The 13131-nt window shown below is 35.5% G+C and overlaps 1 protein-coding gene across 9 annotated transcripts in view; it reads left to right on the top strand.

Annotated features, from left to right (window-relative positions):
• LOC113495577 (multiple C2 and transmembrane domain-containing protein-like) overlaps positions 1-13131 on the top strand; it is a 92902-nt gene that overhangs the window by 54137 nt on the left and 25634 nt on the right. For 3 of the 9 annotated variants that reach the window (XM_026874353.1, XM_026874352.1, XM_026874351.1), the window contains exon 1: positions 12060-12316. Coding sequence is in view for 5 of the 9 variants with exons in the window: in XM_026874347.1 (XP_026730148.1) it covers positions 1696-1813; positions 2845-2942; positions 4142-4253; positions 5552-5706; positions 7373-7564 (675 nt within the window). In the remaining 4 variants the exon portion in view is untranslated. Of the gene's footprint in view, positions 1-1573; positions 1814-2844; positions 2943-4141; positions 4254-5551; positions 5707-7372; positions 7565-12059; positions 12317-13131 lie in introns of those variants that run through there. The other 6 variants (XM_026874354.1, XM_026874350.1, XM_026874347.1 and 3 more) reach the window with 5 other exon arrangements.

Below are 13131 nucleotides of genomic sequence, written 5' to 3'. Positions count from 1 at the left end.
GGTGTTCCAACTCCTGTCAACTACCAACTCGGTATGTTTCAAACGACTAATCAATAATAGCGACAACACATATTTTTTACTTCCCTCCACAACAAACAGGTTACAAAAAGAGGTATGAAAAGATAGCAAGAACTAAGTACTTACTTACTAACTCCAGTTTCCAAGAACCAAGAATAAAATTTCATTATTAAATGGTTCCTAAGTTTTTTTTTTATCCATCTCACATTATACCGATGCTGAGTAGAGGCCTCCTCCAAATCCTGTGACTATTTTCTGCCTTAGGCCACATAAACCCAGCCTACGCGGTAAGCATTTAGATTGTCTTACCAAAATCATATTAGGGAGTTGTTATTTTAATTTCAATAATAAGTAAAGCGAAAGCATCCGAATCCTAGGCAAATAGTTCCGTTTGATGCAAGGTCTTCGCAACACCGGATCTCGGCTGTTCGTTCATCCTACAACAGACCACACTCCCACAGATTATCATGTGCCGTTTGCCCATACTATTGTCGTACTAAGTCCTAACTACTGTTTTTGCGACCGCCACATTGCATTGTCATTGCAACCCTTATAAGCCAGGATTCACAATGAAACCAACGAAAACCACCGAAACGCTTAAGCTCAGAGTGTCTTTGGGGAATCTATTACCTGTCTTAGAGCATAACGATATTCATAAGAAATAGTAGGTAAAAAGGCAAGCGGGCCAAAAAAAGAACAGCCAGCTTTAGCAAAGAAATGCGTTTGACATCTAAACTAGGCCCAGTTGCCCTTTACAGACATATATAACTACGGTTTATGTTTAGGTTTATGTTTAGCATATACATGCAATATTATCTGCAGGCACATAAAAAAAACTTGTTCATAATAATTAGCCAAAGGCACCGCAATAAACCAAAAAAAAAAAGAATTTTAAAGCATCGAAACTCTTTGCAACTATAATAATAATAAAAGAAAAAAGTCTCTGTAAAGAGCACAAACTCCTTGCTTGTTTTTCCATCTTATATCTTGGCTCCAAGTTCAGTTTCCTGTGCTTATATTTTCTCTTTAGAATAGAAAAGCATCTTCATTTCATAAAGCAATGTCTGGGAGCGTTCTCAATGAGTTTCAGTTTCAAAAGGACAAAGTAAATTGTGTATTAAATAAAATAAAGACAATTCGAGGAACTTGTTCTTGTGTAAGCTATAGTTATAGTTGTATTTTGCTAAATATACTGATGAAAAAGGCTTGACAATACTACAAATAGTGTTTAGCATATACAAGAATTTGTATGACTAGTGCAAAACGATTGCAATTTCTAAGTAACTTTCAAAAGGTATTATTTATCGAATAACGGTTTACTCTCGCTTATTTATAGGGTAACCCGACTAGTTTCAAACCCAACTGGAGTCCTTAATTGTGAGCTGATTGACGTCACGAAAGGTACTATAGGTAAACACTTCTAAATGACGTCGATACAGGAGTTTTAAAGTATTTAACCTACTTAAATGTTATAGAAAGAGCAAGAAAAAAAGATCCATTACGAAATTAATAAATAAATAAATCGAAACAGTTGCAAGTGACAATAAATCTAACAGGTTATTTTAGATTTAAGAAAACAATTTCGATGTATTTTGAAATAACAATGAGCTTCTCAAAGAACAAAACTGTTCACTAGTGATGTAACCAAACGTCGATAGACGATATCGACATCGATAGATGTGCACAATATGGCGGCGACGGATAGCGAGTGCATTCCTCAACTGTGTGCTGATGAAGAGACTTAAAACAGCTGTTAGGAAGTGGCGGAGAATGCGCCTCTTCCGTAAGAGGGATGGTGAGTACGAGGCCTTATCGATAACGTAACAAAACGATGACAGTTGTGAAGAAGAGCATTTTTTTTTGATGACGAGATGGGATTTAGCATCCATCAGGTAACGACGCTAGCTTCCGACTACCCAACATCTATAACCAATCAAAGAACGGGTTTCTCACGAATGTATATCGGAATCGCCCGACTAGTCTCGGACCAAACCGGAGCTTTAAAGTCGAATGACTTTAAAGCTCCGGTTTAAAGGACTGCGGACTCCGGACTGGAAAAACACAATCTATTTTGTAATTATTTCACATTATGTCTCAAGTGAAGAAGACTTTAAAGTCCAGATCTCTCTTAATCTATTTACGGATTTTTTAGGCATAGAGGTTAAATATATGTTCATAATTAAAAAATAAATAAACCCGAAACTAAAATAGAAACAAATTCAACGTTTCCAAAAACTAAAACAGAGTGTTCTTATTTCAAATGAAGTCGTATTGTATTATTTACTGCACTGGCAGCTTCAGGCAATTTAATTGCAGCTACTGTTTCAATTTCGAATTTGAAACTAAAATAAGGACTCTTAAAAGTCGCATGCCATTTGCATTTGACTTTCGAATGGTTCGCTTGCGTAACTACCTGTAACACTTTTAACGGTTTTAATTCATTGTTCTAGTTGTGCAATTGTGTTTGGTATTTATTCAAACTGATTAAAATTTTTATCAGGTCAGTCAAAACGCTGTTATGCATGTTTATTAACATAACAATTTTACTTCAGGCGTCCGTTTTCCATGGAGCGGACTTTCTACAAAACTTTCAAATCTACGTCAAAAGCGCGTTCATCAATGGAATCATAATTTTGTTAGACAAGTATAGAGCAATCCTAACAACATTAACACGTGTTTGTCACGTGACTTGGAGGTAGAGCTAGAAAAGCAGCTCACTAAGATCATGTTTACAGTACTTCCAAGATATATCGTGAAGCCAACCATGTTTCTTTTCAACAGACATAAAACATCAGAACTAAGTCTGTGTGTCTCTTTTATTTCCAGATTCTATGACGCGACAGGTGTCAACTGATCCAGCGCCATCGACGTCAGGAACTCCTGCGCACCATCCAAGACCGCCGCCCGCAGAGCTATTGCAATTGGTAAATAAATGCATATAAATAGGTACTAAATGATAACCTACACTTATGTCAAAGCAATCGTAACTTAAACGTTGAAGTAAGTGTTACGTCACTACTCAAGAACGACGCACGGCAAAGTTGCACCCTTAGTTGTCATGCTGGCTTTGAAGCTACTTTATAATGTGTACTAAAGAACTACTAATTAACGGGATATAGAATAATGATCAAGTTTTGAAGTTTGCAATAAGATACATAATACTACTTCGTATGTATTCACCCAGTACCCTGAAAACTGAAATAAAGTTCAAAAGTAATTCTAAATGAAAAGACAATTTTAAACGAAAACTTTGAGAAGTTCATTAAGATGAAAATTTAAATCAAAATTTAATGAACATAAGTCATGAAAACAACCAACGCCTGTAGAAAATGTGATAGCAAACTCACCAAACTACTTTATTTAGGCGTTGTTAATATAAAAAGGTTGCAGTAAAGAGATTTTTCAGTTATAGAGACAGTAAGTCTCAACAAATGTTGACACAGATTTAAAAGGTTAGGTGTGTCGTCAATTCGTATCCATGACTTCAGATAATCGATACTCCACCAATAATTGTCGTTGTAAAAGAAAGTCATTTACAAGCACGCAATCCTGTAATATGACGAAGGAGAATAAATAGATGCTTCTCTTGATGGAACAAACACAACTGTTTGCTAATAATCAGAGAGCTCACGAACGAGATGGCAAATAGTCGCTCTCGCCAGACGCGGTAAAGAGGACTAGAAGAAGTGTCAAACATTACCCTCATCCTTTCCTCGTTAAACAAAATCTCTTTGGCTTCAAACTGTCTCTATACTTAGTCCATCTTCATCCGGCAATTTCATTAAAAGGACTATTGAACGTCTTTCCAAATTATTTGGGATCGTCATTATGTCTTGCTTGCATTCTTCTTTTAAATTTCCCCTTTCTTTCTCACATCATTTTGATCTTATCAACCGACTTCAAAACGGACGAGGTTCTCAATTCGTCTGTTATTGTTTATTACCCCAGAACTTAGGACTGGATAAACCAATTTTATTGATTCCTTTTTATTTATCGTGAAACAGCTGTCATTTGGTCCAATAACACTCCCAACAAGTTTGGCTAAAGACTGTTGTATGATTACCTTGATCAGAAATAATTTAATATGAAGATCATAAAAAAATATTCTAATTTCTGCCTCCAGGAACCAGACGAGGGCCAAAGACTAAGGGAACAGCAATTACGAGCTTACGCTTTCTTCCAATTAAGGGTACATTTGAAGAGAGGCCAAAATTTAATCGCGATGGATAAAAATGGTATGGATTACATCACGAAAGACCACACGATCACAACACAACAAATCACTGCTAGGCACAGCACAGCCGTAGGTATCACTAAGCTAATATTAAAAATATATCTTGAAGCACTGCCTTTAATTGGTTAAGAAGGAGCTGAGATAAGTTATGAGGAAGTAAAGAGTCTCCTTAAAACATTCATCAAGCCAATCAAATCGTTCCAGTTAATGTGATCAGGAAGGTAATGGAATCGTTATCAATTATGACCCAAGATAAAACGATCAAAAAACATACAGATAAATTATTGTTAAAAAAAATCGGTACTTAACTGAAATTCGATTTCAAATTAATTTTGAAGGACGAAATTTGATTCAATTTTAAACTTGGATATACCTTGAAAGTCTCGCAATAAATCAGGTCTTGACCAATTTTAAAAAAGATTGAATATGTAACTATAAGTATGATCAAGAATATTGCACAATTTAACAAACTCAAAGATTTATCTTTCTTTCCCGTTTTAATATCTAAAAACATTTCTTCACCCTTAAGAACGTTTTATATAATCACTAATTCCATCTTATTTACAAGGGACTCATTAATTATTAACTCGAGCACTGTTTTAATTAATAAATCAAACACATTTACTTCTTTACATTATTTCGCTAACCCTACAATTTTAACACACAAAACACCGAACAATTCTGTTATTGTTATTTTGCATGTTCTTTTTATTTCTGCAACTAATGCTTTGCTTTCGTAACAAAAACCACTTTTAGCAATCTAATTTTATTAACAGTTAACACCATTGGTTCATTGAAATTTAATTCTTATATCACAAAATTTGTATTACGAAATCACACATTGGAATATTTGGAACTCAAAATTATGTTGAACTGTTTGATTCGTTAAACTTTGGTAATAAAATTTCGTTAGACTTAATCTGACAGGAAACTGGTCTCAACCAATCTAGCTCAATTGGCCGAACTTTCTGGAACAATCTACACCAATTGCGTCGACTTGTTAGGGAAAAGATTCAAGAGCCTAATTATGACCTGAAACATTGAATGCATAATTTCGATTATAATTAGGGACGAGAGAACAGCTTTTGTGAAATTCAAAGTTATTACGGCTTTCTTGAAGTGGTCATAAATTCTGAATCAGGATTGCCTCGGGAAAATTCTTGCTTCGTAACCCACGTTACAAGGATAATAAAAACGGGGTATTCATAACCTGTGAGCCCTGTAGCTTACTTAAATTTTTATCGTTTATTTTTGCTTCTTGATTTTCTAACTGTAGTGTTTTGTGGGGTCCAAAACCAGGTTTGTTATCAGGCACGAGCGACCCCTACGTGAAGTTCAAGGCTGGTGGGAGGTTGCTGCATAAGTCCAGGATTGTGTACAGAGACCTCAACCCAGTTTGGGATGAGTGCTTCACTGTACCTATAGAGGATCCTTTTCTACCGGTGCAAATAAAGGTGCGTACTTGTTCAGTCTGTCTTTGTCTATCTCATATATCGTTTCATTAGGTCGTTTTTTAATCTGGCCACGTGTCTGGTTATCACAACAAGACTTAAGTTAACAGCGTTTTAAAAATTGAGAAAAGTGGCTGGGTAAAAGCACATTCATATTAACGATATTGCCCATTGAAAAGTTACATAAAAGGGCCTTAACTGGGAGGTTTTTCTTAAGGTTTCCAACCCCACCAACTAGGTTTTAAGCTTTCTACACAATACTCTACGAATTTATAAAGAAATGCTGACTTTGATAAATGCAATGCAACTTTTCAATAGACTTTCGCTCTTGAGTTCTATAAATAGGATTAAATAACTAAACTATACTTCTCTTAGGACACATTTTTAGAATCAGAGAAGATCGCTGCTAACCAAACATTTAAAATTAAAGGGGTGATCTTTTCCTAACTGTCGCTTTCATAAAGAATGAAATTCAAATAAAGCCCAGCCCACAACCCGGTTGAATTCTTAATGCCACACAATTTAGTTCCGGCGGTGAATACAATGTATTATTAACCCCTAAACTGTGCCAAGGGAGGGATGATGTATGCCGTCTCCTCCTGACGTATTACGTCAGGATGTCAAATAAATCTGAGAGACTGACACATTTTTGATATAATCTACAGCGTCAGTGAGGTAGTTTATCTTTTCTAAAGTTAAAGCTTGATCAGATGATGAATCCTTATGTCTCAATCTAGATTCCAGAATGAATGCGATTTTAATTTAATTCAAGTTACCTCGTAATTTAAATCTACATCAGTTTTACGAAATAGACTTTTCATGTAGTAAATTATAACTAGTGGCACGTCGCACTGTCAAGTTGTAGATTGATAGTAATGTGTTTTCAAATTCATGGGCGAATTCCAAACTAATTATAATAATACTTTTTGGATATCTGAAGCTCTTCAAAAAAACTTACAATCTAAATTTTGGTATCTTAGGTCCATACTAATTGCATGCGTTTAATACTAAATCATTTCAATGTTATCAAAAATATCTCTAAAACATTACTAAAAAGGTTTTTAAGGAGCATTAAAAACAATATCGTACTGTCAATATAATGGAAAGAAAAATCTACATCTTCATTCGCGAGCAGTCCTTGCACACTCCCCAAGGAATCGATATTATGCTAATATGTTCCCGACGGCATCGCATCCGTTAACAACGTGTCATAAACTGCAGATCCTTAACTTGGAAATTCCAGACAGCTATCGGCATCTTTCTTGAGATCCCATCTTTATTTTATCATATTTTCAAGATTTTTCAAGTTAGATGCAGTCTTGCACTGCTAATGTGCGGACTATTTTAATCTTTTACGTACTGTGTTTCCTTGCATTACCTACCTACGGTTTCTTGGTACATTGTGCTGATTGATCAAAATTATTGATTGCATTTATTTATGTGTAAAGTTCATACATTTCTCCACTTCAGACCATATCCTTTTTAAACAGATATTGATACATATAGGTTATTATAAGATACTTGAAAATAAAAACAGAATCTTAATACTTAACTGCAACTTAATGACTCTCACAATAAAAACGATGGCTACCGTAAGACTGATATGATCTCTTCCAACCATTTCAAATTTACGATTGATTGAATTTTGATCTAATCTCCTAATTCCCAGGTTTTCGACTACGACTGGGGCCTTCAAGACGACTTCATGGGCTCGTGCCACTTAGACCTCACCGCTCTAGAGCTGGGCCGGACCCAGGACCTGGTCCTCTGTCTCCGGGACCCCAGCAAGCCGAACCAGGACATGGGGGAGATTGTGGTGAATGTCACGTTGTGGCCGAAGTCGCAAGAGGATAAAGAGCAGGTGAGAATAAATTAGGACCTTATTGTGCACTACATACAGTCGCAAATGATTTGCAGATATTTGCAAAAAGAAGATACATTTTGACTGCTCTTTTCTTCTGTTTGGTAAGTCAACGGTAAATTGTTTTATTTTTCCGGATCAAAGTTTTACCACGGAAATTTTATTGCAAGAACCTTATTGTGTTACAAAATAAATATCTGCGTTTATAGCGGTATCTACGAAAGGATGTGAGGATAAAAAAAAATAGGATCCAAAATTTGCTTGTGATGTTTTTTTTCTGTATAAATATATTAAGACCGATATAAATATTGCAATTCCTTTAAAGTAACATGGAGAGGCTATAAAACCATCATTAATCTAAAACATATGCGTTTAAACTTTGTAAATTTAGATTTACAACCATTCACAAGAGATCACAATGTAAAACCAATCCAAGCCAAACTTTTGTCTCGTAAAATTCTATCTAAAATTTTCGCTAAAAATATTCTAAAAGGGAACGTAAAATTTTATTGCCGTCCTAAAAAGATCCTATTGAAGTTCTTAGTCTCATAGACTTCCAATTGAGTAGCTGACCTCCACTGCCTTCGTAATTGGTCGCCATTAGGGGTGCTTTACTACCGGCGATTTTGAAAATGTGGAGGTTGCGGTAGTCTTTATTTTGATTACTGGTCTGAACAGTTCACTTTAGTAAATTAGGAAACAGATTCTATGTGATACCGGAGGCCTAAGTGATCACAACTGAAAGTTATTGCAGTTGTAAAAGAGAAGCTACTCAATACTAAATAGCTCTCAGTCAGGATTCCCCATTCCAATAATAATGTCCTGACCGATTTTCGGCAATGGCAGCTAGTGTTGAAAAACTAGTATAGACACAGGTATAGGTATACAGACCGGCTTGCATTCTAACACAGGTGTGCCTAACGCAGTATCTGTTCCCCTACTCTCGTAGCCGAAATCTGATAGGATCGGCACAGGAATCACATACACATCGTATCCAACATTTTTTGGATATCTTTCTGACGAAACTGTTTTTTTTTTGCACAAAGACCGTTTTATTAATATCATGCCAATCTTGTTGCTGCAATTTAAACACAGTGGTTAATTTAGGTTTGAGTTAAATCGTCGGCATTACAGGCAATCGGTTGGTTGGTGAAATTGGAAACCTTTTTAGTTTTGAGATTAAATCCATGGTAAGCACCGCGTTAACGCAATGTTGTGATCCACAGATGTTTATTCTGACTCTGGGTGTTTTTCTGCATGTGACCTAAACTCCCGACAAATTAAAGTATTGAATTCCTAACTGTATTGGAGTACAATAATGGTAAAGCGACTTAGTATAGGCGCAAGACTCAGGTTCGAGGTCATTGTATTTAATCGCAAATACATTATGAAAAAAAAAATGTCTAATTAGATCATTCAGCAAAAATCAAACGTCGATAGAAATGATTGTATAAGACCTCTGCAAGGAAACCCAAAAATAATACCTTAAATAAAATAGTGTTACAGGGTGTACTAAAACTAACATAAATACTCATTAAACACCATTTTATACTAATTAAACTAAAGAAAGAGGAGACTAGGGTATAAGTTAACTAAACTAGTTTAACGAGGAGTAACGCTAAACCTGGATTTAGTTAACCTGCAACGAACAGGTGCACTAGACGGGAGCAAGATTAATGGGGCGTTATAAGCATTAAATAATAAGAAAAGACTAGAATAACTAGAAGCAGTACATAAATAAACTTTATGTAACACTTATTATAGAATTAAAAAAGATAGCTGGCATAGAATGGATATTCTTTCTTTCGTAAACTTTATAATTATGCAACCAGGATTTTTATATTCAATTTATGATTCAGAGGTTTGAAGTGGTTTTACACAAGCCATTTGAAAATTCTCCGGTGTACTGGTTTCCTGACTATTCCTTCGCCATTTTTATCAATTAATAATAGCTTTATAACACGAACATCAATTCGTAGACATAGATGATCTTACGACCTTTGAATTGGCAGTACAACGGTCATACGACTAGCTAGACTATCACTCCTACTTAGGGAGGGATATTAGCCCGACGCAGAAAAATTAGAACACTAGACCGCAAACAATAGAAAAAAAGATTAAGACGAAGAAGGAATAGGATGAATGCGAAGGGCAAGGTAAAGATGAGAATGAAAGGAGCCCTATACCCAACAGTAGACTATACTAGGCTGGTGATGATGATGACTTATGATTAGTAGATACTCATACCATAAGTACTGGGGTTGTGGTAACAAACAATAATGTTGTAACAATGACGAAATTACGTTACATGGATCCAAGTACCATGTAAATACAAAATATGTTTTGTATAATTGCTATAATAACATATACTACGGCTATCGCGTTTAACGACATGTTTACTTAGAAATATGACGTATGATGTCCATAATTATAATTGTTTCATCAATTATTACTATTTACTACCAGACGTCATTAATATAATGCGTTTTCCTTTAGGTATGTCTAAAAATATACATGTGAAACAGTTTGGCTTGGCATTAGACATTTTTAAGCTAAATACTTTTTCAAGCTAACAACAACCATACCATATACCATATACCAGTAACCACCTCCGCACAAATCCAACCCAAGACCCAGAATACCACATTGCATATTTTTTCTCCCGCGGTAAGGTACTGAATCCTTGTGTCGCGGGGGGTTTCACAAACATAGGAATCTCGTGCACAATGACACCCAAACTCAGAACAAGCATTTGTGGATCACACAACCGTTGTTCTACGCGGGGATCCGGCCCCCGACACGACGCGCACAGTGAGTTTGGCGTGGTGACCTCAACGTATCTATTCGTGCAGTCGTATATAATAGGTAAAAAAGAAGAAAATAATATCCCGTACGATATCAAGCGATACTGCATCTGAACGATATAAATTAGGTACCTGTGTGTAACGGGAAACAATCTGTGGTTATCGAAATCGTTGGCTTCGTGCCAAATCGAGGAATAAGGAAAAACACCTCAAAAAGTACAATAAAGCAGTAGTTCTGCCGGCTCGTTTATTTAATGATTTGAGTATTGAGATGTGAGGAGTACGTAAAAGTGGTCAGAGAAGTTAAGATGAGGAAATAATTCTGCGAAATACAGGACCTACGTACAAACAAACTCTTAAGACAACACGTGGAACATAATATGTAGATGGAATTATTTAAAACTTTATTTTGACTGCACAGATAGTGGTTAAGGTCACCAAGCCAAACCCACTGTACGCGACGTCTCGTGGGTTCGATCCCCGCTTAGGATAAGTTTGCATGATCCACGAAAGCTTGTCCTGAGTCTGGGTGCCTTTGTGCATGTGACTCGAATGTTTGTGAAACCCCCTGAGACACAAGGATTAAATTGGATAAAAAAACCGTAATTTCCCACTTCTCTCTTATTATAAATTTAAGTTAATTTTACCTTCAAAGATTTAAAAAGTAGCCTAAATATAGGAGCACAGTATACATGTAATAAGAACTCATTGCAGTCACTTGAGTAATTGATATTCGTCCTTGAGTATCAACAGACCGTGACACGTTGTGACATGTCTGCTACACATGGTTACGAAAATAGACCTTATGTTGTTGTAATAAGGTAGTATGTTTGGTGACGCTGAAGCATAAATGGAATAGATGGTATATTTAATTGCGTTCATAATGATTTATTAGAAAGGGTACACGCGATGGACATTATTAGTATAATATCGATCTGTGTTTTTATTTACACTGGCTTCTATTTTGATATTTGGTTTTGAAATTCAAAGCATATCCAAAAAAACAGACAGACAGACGGGTTAAAAAGTTAAAACTGGTCTTCAAATTGAGGAGAAATCGGTGTACACATAGAAAAAGAATCCACCCGAATTGAAAATCTTCAACTATTTTAAGTCCTTTAAAAGGAACAGTACCTACCTCAAAATGTAAAAAGGAAAATTTTGAACTGAAGATTATTTCAAAGGCATTAATCAAAGAAGTTTTAGACTAACTTGTGTAGTAATGAGTGTTGGACCTTGGTCACATCGTGACATAATAACAGTCATTTGAGTTGGTACTTACCTAAACTAGTGGTAGGTAATCTGTACAGTATTTTATCAACCACTAACACGCTATGCCATCTACTCATGTAGAAATGACGTAATTTGTTTAATAGGATACAAATTTAGAATCTGGGAAATCCCAAAGATAGTAAGAAGTCTGGTGAAAAAGTTTTAATTTAAAAAAGAACAATCGAACATCAAATAAGTTACTTCCCAATTTATTTATAGTGAACTAAAATAGTCAAGGTTAGTTCAGTTAAGTAATAAATTCCTTTAGAAGTGCGTGGGTATATCCACTTTAACTTTTGATTGACACGTTTTTTGACCCCAAATGTTGCAACTCGCTCTTAATCTCAGATTTGCCACGTTTTGGTGTAATTGTACCTTTTTAATTTGTTCTATATCGGCAAATAAGTACAACTGTTTACCCTCTACTGTTTACGAAACGTGCTCGACCATTATTTTTTAGTCTGCCGATCAACGCCGGCAAGTGAACACGCGTCGCGCGTAATCGTAATTCGTAAACATTACAACATAAACAAAACAAACCAAGTGATAAAGAACGTTCGTTATTTAAACATAATATTTGTTCTTTAACGTAAATAGTGTTCGAACTTCAAATTTAAATTGTGTAGTGTTGTGTTGTGCCAGTTTGATTCGGAATTTAAAAGGACGAAGTGAAAAAGTTTGTGCTCTCTTTTGTTTTGTTCGTTCTTTGGCGCTTTTTAGTCTAAAATAAAATGGTTTCGATAGCTAAATTGCCAGTTAATTGTAATTAGCGAATGTTTTTGACGCAGTTGTTACTTGTAAACGACGTGCATGGCGGTAAAGCACGTAATTACGAACCGACTGCAACTTTTATTGCAGTTTTACGACGAGAATTAAATCGGTTATTTCGAATTCGGAATTGCTAACGGTATTTTGAGCTAAACGTAACTGGAATGGTCTGATGCAGTTTTTTGTGGCAACGGGCAGTGTTGGGTTAACATAACCTGTCTATACTATACCGGCAGTGCCTTCTTATAACACGTACAGTAGGAATATAGACCATTTATTCTTAAAGGTAGAAGAAATAGGTTATACGAAAAGTACTTTTGTTTATTGTAAAACAAAGCACTTAAAATTATGAGTAGATACTAAGTATTTATGTATAACGTTTATCTACCTGCGTAATATGAATTTAACGATGTTCCATTAATTTTACTGGGTCAATATGGTCCAATTAACTAAGTAGGCGCCATCTAACAAATATTTAGTGGTTTCTTAGGTTTACGCGAATGTTAGACATTGAATAGAACCGTGACCATGATACCTGCAAAGGTTTCGAAACGTCCGGAACTAAAATCTAAAATTAAACCGCGATAAAATCCGTGAAAGTAGTTTCATTTCAATAAAAAATACTTATATATCTCATCTAACAAATAGTGTATAAATAAAATCTAGTGCATAATCTTTCTTACCACACACCTCTGAAACTTGACCGATTTTTATTAAAAAGAG

The sequence above is a fragment of the Trichoplusia ni genome, chromosome 7 (assembly GCF_003590095.1).
Source record: "Trichoplusia ni isolate ovarian cell line Hi5 chromosome 7, tn1, whole genome shotgun sequence".
In the NCBI taxonomy this organism is placed as follows: domain Eukaryota; kingdom Metazoa; phylum Arthropoda; class Insecta; order Lepidoptera; family Noctuidae; genus Trichoplusia; species Trichoplusia ni.
Note: the sequence above shows the minus strand (reverse complement) of the source record. Positions and strands in the feature narration are given on the sequence as shown.